This window comes from Sciurus vulgaris, assembly GCF_902686455.1.
Source record: "Sciurus vulgaris genome assembly, chromosome: 2".
NCBI classification, from domain to species: domain Eukaryota; kingdom Metazoa; phylum Chordata; class Mammalia; order Rodentia; family Sciuridae; genus Sciurus; species Sciurus vulgaris.
In genome coordinates this window covers 150,845,434-150,867,642 of record NC_136462.1, presented here as the reverse complement: position 1 = coordinate 150,867,642, position 22,209 = coordinate 150,845,434, and the positions used below count along the sequence as shown (strand labels likewise).

Sequence of the window (22,209 nt, the reverse complement as noted above, 5' to 3'; positions counted from 1 at the left end):
TAAAAAATAGAAACAGATATATACACATACACAGGGAAAAAATAAGGATAGATTCTTTATTATGATAAAGAAGAATTAACATTTTAAGAAATTATTTATTCCTTAAAAATAACTCCGAAAAAAAAAAACCTCAGAAATAAATTTTTAATTAGAATTTCTTCTAGTCTTGTGGCTTCTGAAAATAGACCTTCTAGACATTCTGCATCTACAGAGGTATACCAAAAAATCACAGTGGCCAGCTCTAGAGTGGTAGAGTCTAGTGGTAGAGATAAGATATCCGTGTATTATAGGCCCAGATGAAGACTGAGAGCCATAAGCAAGGATGAGCTACTGTCCTCTAAACAGCCCAAAGAAACACCTTCCCTGAAAGTTCCTGGAAGAGAGAGACGCTCAGCTGGGCACTGCAGGAAAAGCTGAAATTTGATGAAGAACTAGCGCTGCATGCCAAAGGCAGGGCACAGAGCAAAATGAGAAAGGGCAAGACATGATGTGCAGTTTGGTCAGAGCACAGAGCACACAGGGAAAACAAGGGGAGGCAAGAAATATAACCAGAGGTCAAGCTGTGTAGGGACTTAAATGACACTTGGGGAGTTAACATACTGTAAAGGAGGAAACAAGGACCCACTTAAGATTTTTGACGAAGGGTATGACCTTAAACAGACATGTTCAATGAACTGAAGCCACAGTGAGGAGAAGACACAGGCCCTGTCTCTAAGGGACACAGAGGTCAGTGGAATACAAAGGAGGAAATAGTCACTGTGCTGGGAGCAGAAGAGAGGGAATTAATGTGAGGACCTCAAAGTGGGTAATGGAAGACTTGATGGAGATTACTTGATTAGTTAAAAATCCAGCTCTGGGAAAGAGGGTGTGTGTTACGTGTGCCAATTTTCACAAAACTCAAATATATTCATGTAAACAACCATACATTATTAATTTTTAGAAATGTAAATCAGTCCAAAACAATTGTACTTTTGTGCATGTGCAGGATGATGAACATAACTGAAACTTGTTTCTTGGAAGAGGCAATATTAAGGGCCATCAGTCACAGTCCTGGACTGTCACTGCTAACCCTGGGGACATGAGGCTCAACAGAAAGTGATCCAAATCTCAATTCCTGGATTATGTTTTCTTGAAACTGTTTATGAGGCAGCATCCCCACAGGGTTTGCTATTGGGATAGATAAGTCACCCAAACAAGAATGCAAACTGCACTGTGAGCACTGTGTCACCACACCCACCTTCTCCTCTCAGTTCCCTCCACCCACCACCAATGAGGGTTAAGGCAAGCTAGGAGGAAGAAAATGCTGTCAGAAAGAAAGATCCCAGGATGAGATAGGAAGAAAGGATAGGCAGGAGGAAGGAAGGGGGAGAGAGTGCAAGCGAGGGAGGGAAAGAGGAAGAAAGGAAGGTCAGACAGCGTAGAAAGTGAAGGCGAAGATGGTATCAGGGAAGATGTCCCTGAGGAAGTAACAATGGAGCTGAAGTATAAATAAGGGCTAGACAGTGATAACAGGGAGGGTAAGAGGGTCTAAAAATCAGAGGGAGATGTTCCAAGCACTTCATGCAAAGGTGGCAGTTGAGGAAAAGTGATTTGAAGGGAAGGAAGTGCACAGATTCGCTAATAACACCTGGCCTATAAATGTGCAGTTTAGCAATGCAGAAGAAGTGCCCCAAGTGGGGCATCCCTGAACAGTTACACACCTGTGCCCCACTTGTCCTTGGGATGCCTCAGCAACGCAACAGCTAGCAGGGCAAGGACTTCAGGGCTACTGATCTCACTAGAGAACCCTAGCCCAAGAGTGGAAAGTAAACCCAGGCTGGAAGATAAGGTAGAAAGTGGCACTGTATTGGTGCCAGGAAAACTAGAAAGGTTGGCCACCCTAGAGCAGTTTACACAAGCCTCAGATTAAGGATATTCAAGAAGCAATTAAACATAGAGAATAACACAATAGATGCTTTCGATACACTTCTCTGACTGACCATCAAAATGGCAGAGCCATTTTCCCATCATGCCAAAGAGTCCTCAAGCCTCTCAGCCCTCAAAGTCCAGACTCAAGGAAACACAAATCCCTAAGTACGAGAGACAAAAGCATTCACTGAATGACCTGAGCCTATGGTGCCTTAGACAGCCAGGAACCTCTTTGCAAACCATGGCTGCACTTCTGCGATGCAGGCCAGAACTGGCCAAGCAAAAGGAAATGTTTCCAAATTCCAAATAAGCCAATCAAAACATAATGCCTCAAATCCCTCATGACAGGGAATAAATTCCATTATTGCTTCTCCATCTAGCTCTTCCAAGTTCAGCTTGGAGAGAATCAGGGAAGTCTTTCCTTGCCTAACATAGCCCTCTCTTACCTAGCCAGAAAATCCACTCACCTTTGTTTTGTAGCTCTGCCAACTTTTGCTTTATGCCTGTGCAAGAAAAAGAAAGAAGACACTTCCACCTGGTCCTCCAGCTGCCATTACTCTTGGCAAATCCAGTCTCCCATGCAAAGCCCTGCCCTTTTTGCAAGGCAGTAGATACAAATAAAACCTATTTCTTTTGTTATACCTAAGAAGGATGAACTACTGCAGAATCTAATCATAGGCATTCTTTAAGAAGAGACATGCATTCAGGAGTAGAGAAGCTGTGAAGTGATAAGAGTGGTCAAAACAAGAACTAGAGGTAATCAAAGTAATATTGAGGGCTTCCCAACTACATGAGGCTGTATTGCATAAATGGGTGACTTTCTTCAGCAAGGCTCAGAGGTCATTCAAGTACAGGACAGGGAAAGTCACTGAGTCATACACGTCCAGGGATAACACCCCAGGAAAAGTACACATAAGGAAAAAGACAACACTGACAAGAGAATCCATATGACAGGGGACCTAGTAAGGTGGGAAAAAACCTGGTCACCTGAATGAAATTGAGGAATAAGAGAACAGGACATCTACTTGACATAAGAAACAAGGCATGCTGTAGGACCAAGTGTGGGAGAATGGGAAAGAGTGAACTGGGGCTGAGAGAGGCTGCAGAGTTATAATATTTGTAAGGCGGAGAAGTTTCAAGACTGACAAGACGAGATTGGACACTTGGAATGGGTGGCTGAAATAGAAGGTGGGGGAAGATCACTGGAGCCAGAGAGATCCAGAAATGATAGGGACAGAAGGGACAGACTGAAGTTTGGGTTGTCTACAATCCTGAACATTCTCAGAATCATGGCAGGGCTTTGAAGGAAAGAGGCAATGTGATGACTGGATCTTAAAGACATTGGCTAATGTTTAGTTCAACCATCTATCTAGACAGCATGAGCCTCCAAGGAGGAGCACGGAGGAGAGAAGGGGACTTGTCAGAAAGTAGCAGAAAGGACTCAGAAGAGGTGTCTCTCATCTTAGTGGCATGTTGCCTGGTATGTGCAGCATGAATAGCCCCCATAGGCAATGAGCCTGGTCAAGGCCAGTTTTTAACTGAAGCAGAAAGTGAGAAGTTAGGATACAGGGCTTTCTTGACCATGAGAGAGCAAAAGAAAATATTGTGGAGGTCAATGTCAAAAGATGAACCAAGAGGAAGTAAAGCAAGCCATGGAGAATGGGAAAGAGGGGAGACAGAAGAGAAGGGAGCCCACTTGCTTTCCTTTATCTAGGAATTATTAAGGATGAAGTTGAAGTACTGAAAATAACCTAGTCTCAAAGTGTTTGAAAATTTGAGAATTTTAACTAGAGACTGACCTGATCTCAGAGAGGAGAGATGATCTAAGGACAGACAGCAGAGGCTCAGTCTAGACAGGACCTGTCTCTCAGCATTTCTGAATGGAGTAAGGAACTTTTAGGGGAAGCTGAATTTGGGATTATCTTGAACTTTACCAGCCTATATCCACCATTTAACCATATGGTAAAAGTGATTTTAAAAAAAAAAAATCACACAGTATCCCCAAATCGAGTCAAAGAAGACTGTGTCTACACAGTCTTAAAGAGGACAGTGTCTACATAGGTCAAGAGTCGGAACTCCTACTAACAGACTAATTCTTTTATTCTTGAGAAATAACTGATTTGTGAAAATAATGATAATAAAATTCAGAGCCCACAGGCACCAAAGTCAGTCAGAACAGATCGTACTGATGCATGTGCTAGAGGAGTGTGTTTGCTGTGTGCCTGAGCATGGAGTACATGTCATTCTACTTAATGCATTCTCCTCTCCTCCTAACAGACCATGGGCTTGCTTTTTCGTTAGGTTGCTAAATCTCTGGAATATTTAAGGAGCGTAACTACATTTGACCAAGATTACTCACTAACAAAAGAATGAACTATTCGAACTCAAATGGCTTGCTGCTTCAAAACATGACACACACAGGCCAGGAGCAATACGGAGACTCTCCTACGTAGAGAACATGTAAGTGGCTCATTCTTATCAGTGAAGATGAGAGAGCCTTATAGACCCAAGGGCTAGACACATCTTCCTTTACCAGAAATTTCAGAAGTTGGTATACACTTTCCAAGCTAAAAACCGATTACATAAATAACTTGGAAAGCTCAAGTGATATTTCTAAGGTCTGCCAGCAGTTTAACCACAAGGAAGGTCCTGGCCAAGATATTCATGAAAAGTTCAGAAGAAGTTACTTTGAGAAAGATGTACTCACAACAAACAGATTTCTTCTCCATAGAAAGAATGCATAAATCAATAGTTAAATAAGGAAAAGGAAAATTAGGCCTGGCATAATAGCATAAGAGAAAAAGACACTTAAAAGAAGTTCAGGAATAGGTCTACACAAAGACTTCATTATTAATATATTATTGTTATTACTAGTCTTAAAAAATTCATTCAAACATTTCTCTCATACTTTCCCTGCCCACAGATTAAATGTAAAATGTCTTAACTGAACTTCAGGGCAAAGAACAGGCACTTGGCCTTGCTTCTGCCTGGCTCTGGGACTAGCACAAGGCACTGCTCCTCTCAGAGACCTCACCTGAAAACCCTAAATCCCCATATTCCTTTTAACTCTGACATGCTGTGATTCCATCTATAAGACATCATATAGACAGGCAGTCAATGACATCCAAGGATGGAAAAGAAGTCAACTAAGACTTCATCTATGAGGTCATCATGCTTCAGGATTTTACACAGATTTCTACAAATACAGAATTATTTGCCTCAGAATCTAAATGTGACTTCAAGAAAGTAATTAAAATTGTTAAAAATTAAGATGCCTGTTTGAGGTCAGAAAGGAAAGACTGGAAGAGATACTAGAAGTTAGATTTAAGGGGTTAAAAAAAAGAATAAAGTAGCATTGAATATTAAGAACTTGAAAATCAACTGGGCACTAAAATCAAGGGTAGATCACAGTATGGCTAAAAGCATTTGAAATGTAGACAAACATCTTGACTCTGTTCAAGCATGTGTTCAGGAAGAGATGACACAAATGCTAAATTAATCAGAGGCTCCTTCCCTGCAGTCTATGGAAGAAAGAGAAGGTTACAGGGGAGAAAGAATGATGGGGAATAGAAAGATCAAAAGGGACCTCCCTAGAATGAAATAAAAGTGGTCATTTTACAAATGGCTCCAAGATTACTTTAGCGGGATTTGTTCTTGGTGAATTTTAGGAAAACCAGAACCCACCATTTACTGAACACCCAGATTTGTCCTGTGTGCTTGGAACCCATAGCATTGATCTTTTTTCCTGCCTTCTGGTGCCACATAGCCTAAAAGTGGCAAGTTCAGCATTACACCAACATATACATACATAAAGACAATGCATGGATGTCAGAAAAACACACATAGGTACCAACATCTAAGTCACCTACTGCTGTGCTTCACCTCCTTTTTCACTCTGCGGTTGCCTCTGAGAAGGGGGCTTCTTCCAACAAATCCACTAAACCTGGATGATGCTACCTTGCACACTTCCCTACACCTAACAGATGCTATAAAAAAAAAAATGTTGTGCAAAAAGTTTCCTAACCTTTTGAAAAAATAAATGATTTCTCACTGAGAAACATGAAGGCTGTCACAGACTTGTAAATCAGAGTCCACAATGAAGTTCCACATTTCAGTCTTCAGGGGGTTAGAGTAAGGTAAAGATGGAAAAAGATCTCATCATCCTCTTTTCCCAGAAAGAGACCCAGGCAGAGAATGACAGAGCCACTTTCAAAATACTGCCTTAGTGAAGAGAGAAAGAACAAAGTGTGGACTTTGAGACTGCTCCCTAGAACCAATCAAGGTTCTGCTGTTTACTGGTGAATGGGTCCACAGAGGGACAAAACTCCAAACCATTAGCTGGAATGACCAAAAAATTCCTGTCCCAGGGTTTGGCTGGCTAATAACTCTTCCAACCACAATCCTCTTAGTAATCCTTCCTAACTACCTTGTATGTCCGATGCCACCAAATTCCAGAAGGTTTTCATTCTAAGGATGTGCTACCCAGTGAGAAGTCAGTACCATTTTAATTTCCACTAACATGTTTCATCTAGACTCTGAAAAAAATTGTGATTTCTATTAAAAACTCGAGAGGAATAAAATGCTTACAAAATGCAATTATCATAGCTAATTCTAAATTCCTGAAGAAACTGACAGTATGCTGGTAAAGCAATCCATTAATATTAAGTCATTCTCTGTGGTCTGCTAAGGTTCCCAACACTCTATTGACCATAACAGTAGAATCAAGATTTTTAGAAGAGGATGTAATTTTCAAGGCAATTCTTCTGAGGGAGGCACCTGAGTATATTTCAGAGTGGGGGAGCCTCAGGTTTGGAGAGTAATGGTTTTAGTTTTTCAAATAACCATCTGGATGTCCTTGAGCAAGTCATTTGCACATTCAGAGTCTCTGTTTTCTTGACTTGTAAAATGGGGTATTTGAGCCAAAGTCTCCACCAGCTGCAAAATTCTATAATTCTCTAAGTAATAGTTTACTGCATCAATGGGAAGACTGTCACCACAATCAGAACGATCCAATTAACACTCTGCAATGTGGAATATTCTATTTGTAGTTTCAAAAGATAGACTATGTTAGACTGGAAGGAGGACAGATCATGAAATACAGTCACCTTGTCTTTTAAAACAGCTAAAGAATCTGAGGTCCAAAGATGTCAAGTAACTTGATTAAATTACAAGTTCATTAGTGGAGGAAGACAACTGGGGCTGCCTAACTAGTCCTATTTGCACTGCTCTCCATTGGCCTCAGGCTGTTCTCTTCACTGGAAGTTGCTTAGTCTCTTCGAATAATCATGGTGTGGCTTTTATGCCTCTCATTAAACGCAGCCTACATCACAGCTGTGCTTTACTGGCCTCAGGGTTATTAGTTTTCCAGACACCTAATCCAGGAGACATTTGAAGACTGACCTGAAGGTTTTCATGAAAATGTGCCCAGGATAAAATACTTTTAAAAGTCCAATGAGGGTTATCCAAGAAAGCCAATATCTCCACACTTTCCACCTGCTTCCCATTTTATCAAATGAGTATTTTATAGGGAGGAAGAGCCTCATGAACTCATGTCTGCCCCTGAAACTTTCAAAACCAGGCTGAGGCCTCAAATGCATAAGCACTTTGTCACTCTGGCCTCAGGCCACTGTGACAGCAGACAGCACCTCTGGCATATATATGCAAACTGCACAGGTAGAGATCCAAGCTACCTGACTGCACAAATACTGCCCTGATGGCAACTCCCACAAACCTTGCACCCATTTTCACTTGTGAAATGCTGGCTGGGTTATAGTAAAGGCTACACTGGAACACTGCGCACACTACTCCCCCAGGTATGCAATCTTTGGAGGCACTGTTCTGCAAACCTTTTAGGACGATCTGGGAATTTCTGTGCAGGAGCATTGCTGCATGCCACCCAGTATGCTGCAATTTGTTCCAATATGAGACAATTTGTTCCAAAGAGTACAACTGACTGCTAGACATTAAACCCTATATTATGTTGGATCCAACAACTTTGGTTGAATCTCTCAGACATAATGATGTGTGAAAGAAGCCAGACGCAAGCGAGTATGTGCTGTGTGATTCCATTTATATAAAATTAAAAGTATAAAGCAGGCAAAACCAGTTTATAAAAGTGACACAAGTGAGTCCTCCTTAGGTGGGGGGATATTGATTGGAAGAGGCACAAGAGCCATCTAGGGTGTTAGAAATGTTTGGTTTCTTAATTTTGGGTAGTGTAAAAATATTTAAAAATTCATCACGTACTATATATATGTATGCATTTATTATATGCAAAATAAAAATTATTTTAATGGGCTGGGAATGTAACTCAGTGGTAGAATGCTTACCTACTAGCATAAAGGCGGCCCTGGGTTGAATCTCAGTCAAAAAAAAAAAAATTGAAATGTTATGTGGGGGTCCTCTGATGTAAATGAAAAATATTTGTCTTTCTTTCCTTCAGAATAAGTATATCTGAGATTCCCTGAATTGAGCATTTGTAAATAATATTATTAGAAATAATCATAGCTTAATCAAATGCAGGAAGATTTATGTGAATTATCTCCTTTATATCCTCAAAGTACCTACATAAGGTAAATACCATCCAGATTCTCACTTCACAGATAAGAAAATTTGTGGTGCAGAGAAGTAAAGTAACTTGTCCAAAGTCACACAGCAAATAAAATGAAACTGGGATTTGAACCCAAAGCAGGCTATCTCCAGAGCTTCTGTTTGCAATTGATCTTAACATTGTGGCATACGCTACAGGAGAGTGATTTTCCTGAACTTTGATAATGCTTGATCAGTTCTGTCTTCTTGCCAGTGCCTGAGAAGCACCTAACATCGTAGTGCCTTCTACATGTTCGGTGTCAAGAGGGAAAAGGAAAAGGGCTTGGGCTGTGAGTTAACAGTCTCTAGCTGATTAAATCCTGAAGTTCATTCAGGAGATAGATTTAGTTTAGTACAAGGATCTGTTTTCTTGGTGTGTGTGTGTGTGTGTGTGTGTGTGTGTGTGTGTTGCCATTAGCAGAGGAACATGGGTGCTGTTACTGGCTTGTTTTCTTTGACCTTATTCCCCTCCCTTAAAAGAAATACACTGTGGTGGGGCAACACAGAGTGGTTTTGTATGCTATTCACTGGGGCATTCTGTAGCAACATGTCCTAGGATGAAATTTCCACAGCATGCCACACACTTTTAAGATCTGCTTTAGACCTTTTGAAAAGACCAAAGGGGCTTGTTTTCCTCTTTTTCTAGCTTTTATATTGTTATTACATTAAACATAATGTATCTGTGGAGCCTGGAGAAGGCATTAACCACTCTTTAATTATAAAATACATAGCTTGTTATTTTCCAGACACCCTCTTTTATCCTTTACTGCCTTCTCAATTAGTGCTCATATGAAAACCTGTTGAATCATTGATTTGTGGATTAAAAGAAGCCATAAATTAAAGACCCTCTAAAAACCCACTGGAGAGAAAGGCAGAAAGTGACTTAATGATGTCTTAGGGCTTATTAGCAACCAGACCCAATTCCTGGGCTCCATAACACAAATACAGAATAACCCCCCCACCCAACCCTAGCTCCCCAAATAATTGTTTATGTACTCAATTTTCCATTAACTTGAAATAATGAGTGAATGTGGAAATTTTCAATTTAAAAGAAAAAAAAAAAAATACTAGTCTCACCTCACCTGTGCCCTAGTGACCCACTGTGACTTCCTGCCCATAGTGGTCTATAAAGTCACAGCCCTGGTCCCTCACCCCAAACCAATATGCAGAGTTAAATCTGTAAGTCAGTTATCGATGGCCTTAAAGATCAAGATGACTTAGTGTCCCCCTCTGAACTGGGATATGGTCCTGGGCAAGAGTCTCCACTCTGCATCAGCCTGCTCTGCTGTTTAAGACTTCAGTCCTCCTCCCTTTCTAATCTCTAGCCCCTGTACAGCTCCAGCCAGCCCCAGAGCCAGGTCCTTCTCCCTGCAGTCCCATCTTAATATCTACCTATGTTGGGCAGACTAAATTTCTCAGAGCTGCCCCTTGTGAGTAATCTGTCCCCTAACTAGGCCTTGCCCAAATCAAACAAGAATGTGCTGGCTTTTGAGAAAGCAGCTGGTCTCAATAGTTAGGCTGGTTCCTTCCAAGCCAGCATGTGCACGACAAGATAACTGTGCCCAGCTCCTCATTTCCACTCATGTCTGTACATGCCAAGATCTGCCAGATCCTCCAAGGTCCCACATAGGCTTAAATCCTATCAGAGTCTTCTCCACTGCCCCATGAATGCAGGCTCTCAACTAGAAACCCCTGCATTTGGCAAAGTTAACATTCTGTTTCAGTGAATTGTGAGTGTCTCAAAGACATACATAATATGAAATGCTATGAAGATAATCAGTGTGAATTTGGAATGGAAGGGAATCCTAGTTCTTAGTGTCCAGCTTCTGCACCTCAGTCAAGCATGGCCTTCTTCTCTGGTTAGCCTTCATAAAGAGATTTAAACACACACATCATGCATACACACACATTTGTTCCTTTATGGAAAATGGGGGTGGAAAAAAATATGTTGGTACTGACAAAAGAAACAAAGTAAAAGCTAAGAGGAAAAAGAAGCAATGCTTAATCAGAAAACAGAAATTTAAAATATTTTCATCATGGAATAATAAATTTGGTGATAGCTGAAATGAATGAACCCATCATATATTGTTTATAGAAATAAGAAAAAGTGATTCTCAAGCAAATGCTCTATGCGAACATGGGCCATCCAGAAGTCTTGGGACCCTTCAAGAGTTTCAGGATCTATTGTACTACTATTATTCAGGGGAAAACAATTATTTTGCAGGCATTTTGAGACAGTATCCCACCCATGGCCAAACAGAAAAGCAAAGGCGGGTTCTTTGGCAATGTTCTTACCTGGTCATCATAGCGGTATGTGAGGAATTGCTCCCCCGTTGTATCTTCAAGAAAACTTCCCTGAGGAGAGAGTGCAAACTCAGGAAGGAAGTAGGCTCCAGGAGACTTCTCAGCTGTGGTCTGAAAGGCAAGGTCACCTGGTTACAAATAAGGCTTCAGAGCAGACCTCCTAAGGGACAGACAAAAAGGACATTCCAAGAGAATCTAGAATTCTGCATTCAGAAAATGGAAATACACTGTCTTGGCAAAGACCACGGTGAGGCACATCAGGCACCTGTGCTGGGGACAGTGTTAAACCAGGATATCACATTGGTCTTTTTCAAATGACAGGATGGTACTATCCCCTGACAACTGCCCTCCTCCTGCAGCTCCCCACGTTTCAGCAATTCAGCCACAGAGAATTAACTGCTTAAGTTTTGTTGTTGCAAACCTATTGCTTTTCTTTCCTTTCTTCTTTTATTATTATTATTTGTGTGTGTATGTGTGTGTAAACCTGGGAAGCAATTTTTTTCCACACTAACAGAAAGGCATGCTCATTATAGCAACTTAAGAAAATACAGACCACCACAAAAGACAGCAAAAGTTACCCATAATCCCTTCAAACTGTGATAACCACCACTTTTAATTGTTTTGGTAGATTTCCTCTGAGTTTTTTTTTTTTTTTTTTTTCCTATTAACACTTTATATGTTTATATAAAAACCTGAGGTTAAATAAACATGAGTTTTGCAGAAAGACTTCATTTAGTTCATGGAAAACTCATACCCTGGCATCTGAATTACTATACCAAGCCCCATTGATTTCTGTTTAAAGGAAGTCAAGGAGAAGAAGACCCCTGGGGAATATGCCTTGGACACAATGATCATAGGCTTGTTACCATCAAGCCATCCACCTCTCTCGGGAGATCCCATCCAAGGGAAGTTTAAGGATACAGAATGCTTACCAGGATCTCTGCCTTGATTGATTCAAGGAAGAAAGCCAAAAAGGAGATGGACTCCCCATTGCTCAGTCCTGTTGAATTGAAACACATGGGACTGGAACTAACCCCACAACTGGGAACCTCAATCCCCCTGTTTGGGAAGGAATGAGAAAGAAACAGAGTAAGACGGCATAGGTATTCCTCCAAGGAAATGGATCTCAGAATGAGTGGAGAACAAATGTACTTCTCTAGGGTAGAAGTACTTCTGCTGCCCCATGGATCTCATTCCCAAACCACAGCTGCAATTTTGGTTGAAGCAAGAAAACATGTATTTGAATACTGCACTTTAAGATGAGAAACCAACACACAGTTTTGTCAAGGAACAGAGAACATCTAACTTTACTAGATTAGATACCACTGAGAATTTCAAGGTTTTCTTATTAAATTTCATTTGCATGAAAGATTTAGCACCACTATTCTTAATGTGTCTCTGCTGGCTTCAGAATTCACAGAATCGTAATTTTAGATACCTAAAAAGACTGTAGAAGATATCCAGGTCAAAATCTTTATTTTATAAATGAATTAACTCAGGCTTTCAGAGTTAAGAGACCTGCTAATCATAATGAAGCCAGGCATAAACCAGGACTGAAGAGCTTTAGCTCCCATGCACAAAGTCACAGACAGATCTGCTTACCAAAGAGTGGGAGCAGTTGAGAATCATCACCTTAAAACAGCTTTTTAAATGTAGAGGACCTTCCAATACTATACTTATATTAAGTAGACCATGTATTCAATACATATTTATTGAGTACCTGTCATGTGCGTGGATACAATGAGGAACAAGAAAGAGAAGGACCCTGTTTTCATGAAGGCTGCATTCTAGTGGAGTGGAGGAAATACATAATAAAATAACCAAATGCATATAAATCAGAAAATTAAAGCTCTAAGTGCTATAAAAGAAAAGAATTGGGTGACAGGAGAATAGAATTGAGGGAGGTTGCTTGATTTTAGATAAGATGGTCAGCAAAAGGATCCCCAAGAAGGTAAGACTTAAGTTAATCACTAAAGCATTAGAAGAAGCCGGTTTTGCAAAAAGGCCAGAATGAGTATTCTGCCAAATGAAGAGCAAGTCTCAAGGCCCCAAAGTGGAAAGGAGGCCAGCAAACTTGAAGAAAGGAGGTTTGTGTGGCTGGATTCAGTGTGCATAAGGACAAAAGTGGCATGAAATGGAGATAAGAGGGAAAAGAAGAGCCAGGACATTCAAAGCCTTGTAGACCATGACAAGGGGCTAGAATCACAGAAGAGTAACACTGACTGTTTTGTGGGCTAGAGGAGGCAAAATGAAATCATAAAGACCAGCTAGAAGGCTGTTGATACAAACAGGTAAGAAGGGAGGGTTCCTTGGACTAGGATCACCATCGCAATGGAGAAGGAGCAAGGTGGATGAATTAGAAATCATCCAGACTTGCTAATGAGGGAGAAAAGGGGAAGAATCCAGCATAACTTCTGGGTTTGAGGTTCAAGCAACAAACTGGAAAGGAATTCAACAGATGAGTAGCCCTGTGGCAAGCATAGATATGTTGAGAAGCACAGAATCATGTAAAGTTAGAAAAGTCTGTGAGACATCGACATGGAGGGCTTGAGTTGGTTGTTCCATATGCAACTCAAGAGCTCAGGAAGATGTGAGACAAGAGATCAGAGATTTGGAAGTCATAGCTGACATTTTCACACACATACACACACACACACACACACACACACACACACACACACACACACACACACTTACAGTCATTATGTTTGAAAGGACACTGCCTAGAGAGTTTGGTAGGCAAGAGAGTTTTTCCAGGTACCCTCAACAATTCTAACACTTGGAAAATGAGTAGGAAAAAAAAAGAAACAGAGTCTAACAATGATCATTATCTGTACTAAAATGAAGAAAAATACTGGGTCATAGAAGGATTCAGCGTCAAAGAGAAAAATCACCTGAGTGCTAAGAGATGGAGAAAGACAAGGTTGGCTGAGTGTCCACTGGATCTGGCAACAAGGAGGTCACTGTTGACATTGACAAAAGGAATGACAGTGAATTGGCAGAGGGACAATTCCAATGGGTATGAGTGACAGGAGAAGAGGAAGTGGAGATCATGAAGGGAGACTTGGAATGAGGCAATAGCTAGGGGAACATGGAGTGGCAGCTAGACTTTTTAAAGATAGGAGAACTTCTATCACCAGAATACTCCAGTGGGGGGAGGGGGAGGTAGAGGATGGTCAGAATAGATGACTGCAATAGTAAAGTTCTTTAGGAGGAAGAGGAATGGGATCCAGCTTGTTACATGAGTGTTTGATGAGGGTCCTTGATCCATGTAAGTCCATATCAGGCCATGTTTCTTTGCTGACTCCTAACTTTGCACTACCACCTCCCCTTGGACACCCTGCCACTGGGTCCCAAGATCATCCATCCCTATTGTGCTCTCTCCTTCCCATTCAGCCTACCACTGAGCTGTCTCAATCTCCTGGGTCACTTTGCTACTGCCCTGCAGTTCCTCCCAGCAGCTGCCTTCTGGGCAAGGTGGGACTGTCCTAAGACTGGTATAGATAAAGTCTTTTGGGGTCTCTTTTTGTAACAGCACAACACTTCTCTTTGTTTGTTGTATTCCTACAGTACTAAAAACAACTATGTTCCAATGAGACCCCCCTCTAACCAGCATAAATTCAGATTAGTTAAATAATATGTTTGTCTACCCCAGGCTTCTGTCTCTCCTCCAAGGATCATTTAGGCACTGCCTTTTGGAGGAACTTCCCTAAGTTTGAGGACAGAGTCTCCACTGGCTCTGCATTCCCCACAGTAGGTGCCCACCACAGTGCTTGGTCTCTGGGAGGTGAGGCATGAAAGATTGGCGGGTGGTATCACCTGAGCCATGCAGTAAAGGACCTGCTTTGTTGCCAACCCTGTGGAAGTTCAGGGTTACTAGTCCCTGGGCTAAACCAGATTTTCTTCATACCCACATCCTACTACTTATTATAGATAAACAATGAAGATTTTATACTCATCTCTTGTTATAAAAATCCTTGCTCCAAAATAAAGTTTTACTCAGGAATGGATTCTACAGCCTAGGTGCAATCCAAGTCTTTTTCAAAACTCCATAGTATTGAGCACACAGTGAGGTTAACATGTACCTCCATGGTTGTCTGAAGTGTTGTGGTATCCCTCAATTATGAACACCCAGCACCAGAAGGGACCTTCTTGGCCATCTGATCTAGCCCAACTTCTTCAGCAATCCTGCCAGACACTCTGCAGCCTCTACTTGAATACCTTTATGACTAGGAACTCACTCTCTCCAAAGCAACAGGGGTCTATCAGAATCTAGCCAGTTTAAAGACACCAAACTAGTTCAAAGTAGCCCATGGCTTTCCAGCTGAAGTGCCCCAGCCACCAGCACCTTCCCTGACATCCTCCTCCATAACTCCCCTCCCATATATGTACCACCAAGTGGAATTCTGGCATCTTCTCAGAGTGGGGTCTAGGATGGGCCATATGTCTAAAGCGCAGAATTACAGAATCAGACAGAACTTTTGAGACAGTTTAACCTCCACACCTCTCCTGAGGCTGGAGTTTCTCTGGCAACACCTCCAACTGTAGATGCAACAATTCAACAAAGGTCCTTTGAAGAAAAAAAAGGAAGGAAGGCCACTAGGATTTATGAGTATCTACTATGATCTAGCACCTGTGAAAGTTCATTCTGACTTCACACTATACTGTGAGGTGGTGACCTTGCTGCACACAGTGGGTCAGAACATTTGACTAGGGACACACAAACTTGGCTACCCAGGGAAACTACACCCCTATTTGCATTTCCTCTTCTCTTTCAGTGGATAAGAGTCTTAGAAAAACTGAGCAGCATCCTTTAGGAGAAATGGCTGAGTTCATTCACAGTTTCAGAAAGTGAGCACCATAAGGAACACACATTTGACATTTCCACCCAGATGGGAGGTAACTTCCTAACTGTCAGCAGACTCAAGGGCATATGGTTCCTTATGGGATGGGGTGACCACAGAGGTCAGGACCCTTAAGTAGCAAGAGTTGGAGGGAAGACAGGGGGAGGGAGGCCAGATAGGAAGTGTACAATCTTCCCAGGGAACAGAGCCAGCGCTGGGGAGAGAAGCTGCCAAAATGCATCCTCTCCACCAGCTGCTGAGTCACCAGGGACCAGGGCAGGAGGAATCCAGACAGTACCTCCAGGGACTATGAATCTAAGACTTGGGGATACAGCTGTGCCTCCCCCACCCCCAAACCCCAGCTTAAGTCTTTGACTTTGGCAGGAGGAAGTAACATGGAATGACTCTTCAAAACTAGGATTTCAGTATTCTAAGCATTACTCCATCCCTATAAAGGATCAAGAATAACTATCAAGGCTGGGATGGACTGATTGTATAATTGCAATATAATAAACATATATAAATAAAAATGTTTATATATTTGGCATCTTAAGTGGAGCTGAGCCCTAAGCCTGTGGAGTTTGATGTTATCTCCAGATTCACTAGAGGACAAGCTGGTATCCACTGAAGAAATGGCTGGTGGGCAGGAAATTACCCTCATACATCTGATGTCTGAAGTATACTGAGTGGAAAATAGAGTAGGAAAAAGCACTTTGGCTTTTGTAGTTGTTCTTTTTTTTTTTTTTTCTATCTCTCACAATGAGGTAATGGGAAACAAGAAAAGCAAGGGAGAAGTGGGTATTCCTATAACAGAGAATGGGACTCATGTGCCTCAAAAGTCAAGCACAGGGCCTGGGATTGTGGCTCAGTGGTAGAGCACTTGCCTAGCATGTGTGAAGCACTGGGTTTGAACTTCAGCACCACATAAAATTATTAATTGATTAATTAAAGGTATTGTGTCCATCTACAACTTTAAAAAAAAAAAAATCAAGCAGACACCAGTTTAAAAAAAAAAAAAAAAAAAACACAATGTGACCCCCATAGAAATTCAACGAATCATTTTGAACACTTCTGGTTCAGTCTGAGCCCTAGAGGTAAGATGCTGATTCCTCTCCAGAGCATGAACACAGCTGAGCAGTACACCACCAACTTTCAGACTGTGGTCAGTGGAGGCTCCCAAGTCTTTTTCCCACACGCTATTGCTAAGCCATGTTCCTGTACTCTGGACTGAGACCAGCCCAGTTTCCTGTCATTCACATCCTCTTTCATTCTAGTCCATTGGGACTATTTTGGATTCCAACTCCATCTACCAGTGTGTATATCACTCTCCCTGCTTCATGTCAGCCCAAACTTGAGGCATGCTCTCCACTGGCATACTAGTTACCACTACAAACACTGAGCTGGAACAGGACTGAAGTCTGGCCCTTTACCTATCTTCAGGCTAGTAGAAAATCTACCCAATTATTGTCTCCTCAGTTCAGATGTCTCCACATTGGTCACTAAAGATTCAAAAAATATCTTGTCAGGTGCTTCAAGTCAGGAGTGATACAACACAAGGGAATAAGATTCCAGATAGAAGAAGTGAGATTCCAACATATCTAAATAGACTGGGACAAAGGCCAAGCTCCAAGAGGGCAAAGCCTGAGCCACTATTGCTGGACTCTTCCCATGACACCATGGCTCAGTAGAGGACTTTAAAGGTCACTGCCCGGGATAGAAAAGCACAGATAGATCAATCGGTGTTTATGCATGACAACCAAGATCTGCAAGGGAGAGTTCAGCATAGGGATGGGAGGGGTAGGACCACCCCTGCAGTTGGAAAACCCCTTTAAATGATAATGTTCCCTAAGTCTAGAAGTGTGCTTCCCAGGGGCAGCAGACAGAATCCCAGGCTCAGAGCCAGCAAACAGTTTACAAAGAAGACTGCCTCTGGTGTTTTTTTTTCCCTGGCCAGGATGGTACATATGGACTTTATAGCTTGAAACTTTTAGGGCCTCCTATGGTTTGGATATGGATTGTTCCCCAAAGCTCATGTGTTGAAGGCTTGGTCCCCAATGCAGCAATGTTCAGAGGTAGGATTTGGGAGGAAGTGAGTGGATCACAAGGGCTCTGACCTCATCTGTGGATTAATCCATTGAGGGATTCATAGCTGAGTGGATTATTTTAAGGTTGTTATGGTTTGGATATGAGGTAGCTCCAAAAATTTCTATTAATACAGAAATATTCAGAGGCAAAATGATTAGATTATGAGGGCTATAACTTAATCGAACTATTGAAACTAGAATGGACAGACTGGGTGGTTAACAGTAGAGATATGGGGCATGACTAAAGGAGATCAGTCTCTGGATACTGGCCCTGGAAGGGTGCATTTTCCCCCATAGTTCCTCTCTCTCTCTCTCTCTCTATCTCTCTCTCTCTCTCTCTCTCTGCTTCCCAACCCCACCATGCACTGAGCAGATTTTTCTCCACTGGGACTTTCCCCCATGATACAGTACCTCACTTGGGCCTAGAGCAATGGAGTCAGTCATCTGTGAACTGAACCTCTGAAACCATGAGCTCTGAATAAATTTTTCCTCCTCTAATTTGTTCTGGTCAGGTGTTTTGATCATCATGACAAAAAAATCTGACTAAAACAGAGGTGGTGGAAACAATAAGAAGTGAAACTTAGTTGGAGGGAATGTGTACTTAGGGGGTGTGCTCTTGGAAACTACATCTTGTTATCAGTCACCTCTCTGCTTCCTGGCTGCCATGAGGTGAGCAGCTTTCCTCCATCATGCCCTTCTGCCATGATGTTCTGCCTTGTCTTAGAACCAAAGCAATGGAGATAGTCAGTCATGGACTTTTCCCTCTGACCCTATAAACCAAAATAAATCTTTCCTCTTTTTTAAATTATTTTTCTCAGGTATTTTGTTACAGCAGCAAAAAGCTGACTAACAAAGGCCCATGAGGAAAAAATACTACTTAAATTCAGTGTACCAAGCACATTTTTGTTCTAAAATCCTTGATGTACATTTTGTTTCCTGAATCTGAAATGAAGGTTAAAAAAAAGAAACCTCCAGGACCATTTTGGTTTTTCAAGTAGGATGTCACCATTCCAGGACTTTTCAATCTTTGGTGCCCAAAAACTTCCTGATAAAATAAAAAATACATTTACTTTGGCAGGGGAAGACGGGAAGCCAAAGGAAAAGCAGTTTTAAACATTTTTTCCCAGTTTTTAAAGTTAATTCTAGTGATTTAAGATTCTTTTTCTCTATTTACTATCAGTTAAATATATGTTCTCCTGAGATTGTTCAGTTGAAAGATCTAACATCTTAAAAAATATCTGAGAACAACTCAGCCAAAATACCATCAAGTTTTACACTTTAGCTTCACTCTGGGTCACATTTTCAAAGGAAGTGTGAGCAGCAGCAGACTCTTCCCTATCCCTCCCAGATTGCTGAGGTAGGATGGCCTTTGGGTGCCCTTATTCAGGAAGAACTGTTTACATGGCTGGAGAAGCTCCTTTCTGGGATTTAAATATATCACATTAATAAAAGCTAGAGAGAAAAAAGTATAAAAAGGGACCTGATGAAAACACAAGGGAAATGAGTAAAGTTGAAGAAGGGAATCAGAGGGGAGGGAAGAGGAAAGGGAAAGGGGATTAAATTGTTATGTGTATGTACAAATATGTCACAATGAATACCACTATTATGTGTAATCGTAATACTCCAATAAAAAATAAATATATCACACTAAGACTCTTTAGCAAACTGGAATTTGGATCTCATGAATGTCATTCACAGCACCACTTCTTCTACCACTAAACATGCATTCCTTCTTTCTTAAGTTCCCCTCTCTCTCTCTCTTTTCCCCGCAGCACTCCAGACACACACACACACACACACACACACTCTGATGTACACATTCTTAATCAGCCCTGGCAAGCAGGGCCCAGGGTAATCAGTGAAAAGATCTTATTGGAACAAGTTTCACCTTTCAGTTCCCTGGAAGGAGAAAACCTGAAAATGGAGTCAACACACTTTACTACCTCTTTGAACCTTCTGTGGTGCACAGCACTGGGCTTTGTACCCGGAAGACCTCCAGTAATTGAGTTCTTTCCTAGAAGCGGACCTGAGTTGCCTCTTGCCCAGTCCAGGAGCCCTGCGTGACGGATGTCTGACTATTCCCTCCACCACAGAAAGCATGCAGGCTGTGTTGAATAAGCCTGCTGGCACTTCACAAGGGGTTATTTTAAAACTCAACTATTACTCTGAATGGGGAATGGAAAGAAAGCCTTCCCCTGCCAATATACACAATATAGATCCTCTTTCCCTGGAGCCTGCCCCCCAAAAATTTTATTTAAGAGTCCATTTTTCAAGTCCTTGAAGTGAACTGACCCATTGGAAACTGCTTCAATTAGCAAAATGTCACGTGGAAATAAGTCTACCTTAAAATACCTCAGGAAAAAACTGAACATCATGTTCCATGAACAGGCTCTATTGCCAAATAAAGAACCCAGGGGCTCATCTCAGATCTTGATAAATTGTAAACTCCCTGTTTCTCCTTCTCCTGTTCTTTCCCCTCCTGGTCCAGCCACCCAGGCAAGGGGTGGTGCTGTCCCCAACAAGGTAGTCAGTAGAGGAAGCAATGGGAATGAGGGCAAATAACTGGAGGTGGGAGTGAGTGTGGTGTGTGGAAACCACTCTGAGAGAGAGCTGCACAAACATGAGGTGATTGTGGGTGGATCCTTGTCATTCTCTCCCAAGAATCACTTTCACTCCTTGCCAGGAAGCCCTTGTGAAGAGAAAACAGTCTCTCAGGGCCCAATCTGGGCACTGGAATCTGCACTTTGATCCTAAAGTGAAATATGTATTTTCCCACAACCTCTTCACCGCTAACACTCATCAATATCTCCTGGCAAAGACAAGGCATCTTTGCCTTTTAAATGAAGTACAAACAAGTATTTAATTTTACCAAAGTGGGGGTGGGGAATCCAAACAGTATGGAGTATCCAAGTGCTTCCTGAGGTCTGTAGGGCCTATTCAGTCACTTGGTCTGCACGCGTGGATAAAGCACCTACAAGGCACCCAGCAGTGTCTCAGCAGTTGATAAAGAGAAGAATCACTTTTTCCAAGAAGCTGAGATTCTAACTAAGGAAACAGAAAATGAACTCAACACAGAGGTAAACTGTATAGTAAAGCTAAGTTATATGGGGAAGGGAGACTGGAAGTGCTGGGGAGCAGGATATAAATTGCAGTTTTAAATAGAATGCTCTAGGTAGGTCAAGGTAGGTCAGGGCTCCTGAGGGAATCATTTATCTGATCTTCTAAGCTGACAGTGTATGTCTTGCCCTTTTTCTTAGAGGTTCCAACAAGTCCACAATCTCTAGGAAACTGGCTGGGGCCTGCAGAGTTCTGTAGTCTTGCTGTCTCTACCTGCAGCAGCAGGGTGACCCTTTCCTCCTTGGCCCAAGTGCCTCTCAGCCTTGACTGCCCTGCATCCAGCCTGGCCTGGGCAAGTGCTCCTGCCACTCCAGCACTCCTGCCTCCTGAACAAGGATGCCTCTGCTGTCCTGCCTTGCCTGGCTATCTGATGAGCCACAGCTAACACTGCCCTGGCCTTATAACAGGTGCAACCTGTGTATAGAGAGAATATCCATTCCTTGACAACTGGTTAATTATGCCAGCATAACACCCTTTGTTGCCAACCTGCGTGACCATCATTGAGTACCACACAAATTTTACGCATGAATCTGTGTTAATTCAGTAGCAAAAAAAGAAAGAAAAAACAAAATGTAACCAGCTCTTCCCCATCTTCCCCATTTGGCAATGAGACACCACCCAACCTGACAAAGTCCAGAAATGCATCAGGGACACATTCATGTTTATTCAAGGTCTTTCTCACCCCTACAGCTTTATTTCTTTCAGGAAACAGATCGTCTGTGTGGCTGAAATCATGCAGGCTTTCAAAATGCAGTCTTCCAAAAGAAGAAAAAGACAGAAATGTGCTGTTTGCACATACTCTGAAAAACATTTATATTCATCATAAACCGGTTTGTTTTTCTAAGCTTCGCAGGGCAGGAAGTGTTCAGTGCGAATACGTCAGAGGAACTGCCAGATTTGCTGTTTGGATGCTCATGCCTTTCAGAATTCTTAAACAAGTAAGAGGATAGGATGATAGCAATTTAGACTTGGGGTGTCTTTGCTTCTTGTGACTAAAGGCATCACTTTAATTTCCATAACTACAGAAAAACCTTGAAATTTAGCATAAAATCTGAAGAACTTCTTAAAAACAAAAGGTGATGCTTTCATAAACTTAAGATAACAAACATCAGTCTTTGCAGTATAATGGTAACAAACCCATGTTGCAGTCATAAATCAACATAAGAAATGGTTACAAAATACTCTTTTGTTGAAAAGAAAAACAAATGCAAACTACAGTTTTTGTTCCAGTATGTTGGAGGTGACACAGGTTTGTGAAATTAAGATAATATTTTTAAAGTATAATTTTAATTTCCTAATGATATATGGAGTTCTAAATAATTTTCTTTTGAGTGTTTAAAACATCATCATGCAATTCCATATTT

General features: G+C 41.7%; 1 protein-coding gene across 4 annotated transcripts in view; it reads right to left on the bottom strand.

Moving 5' to 3' along the window:
* LOC306654118 (endophilin-A3) overlaps window positions 1-22,209 on the bottom strand; it is a 578,788-nt gene that overhangs the window by 305,902 nt on the left and 250,677 nt on the right. For all 4 annotated transcript variants that reach the window (XM_079127387.1, XM_079127380.1, XM_079127379.1 and 1 more), the window contains one exon: window positions 10,792-10,911. In XM_079127387.1, the coding sequence (XP_078983513.1) occupies window positions 10,792-10,911 (120 nt within the window). The remainder of the gene's footprint in view (window positions 1-10,791; window positions 10,912-22,209) is intronic.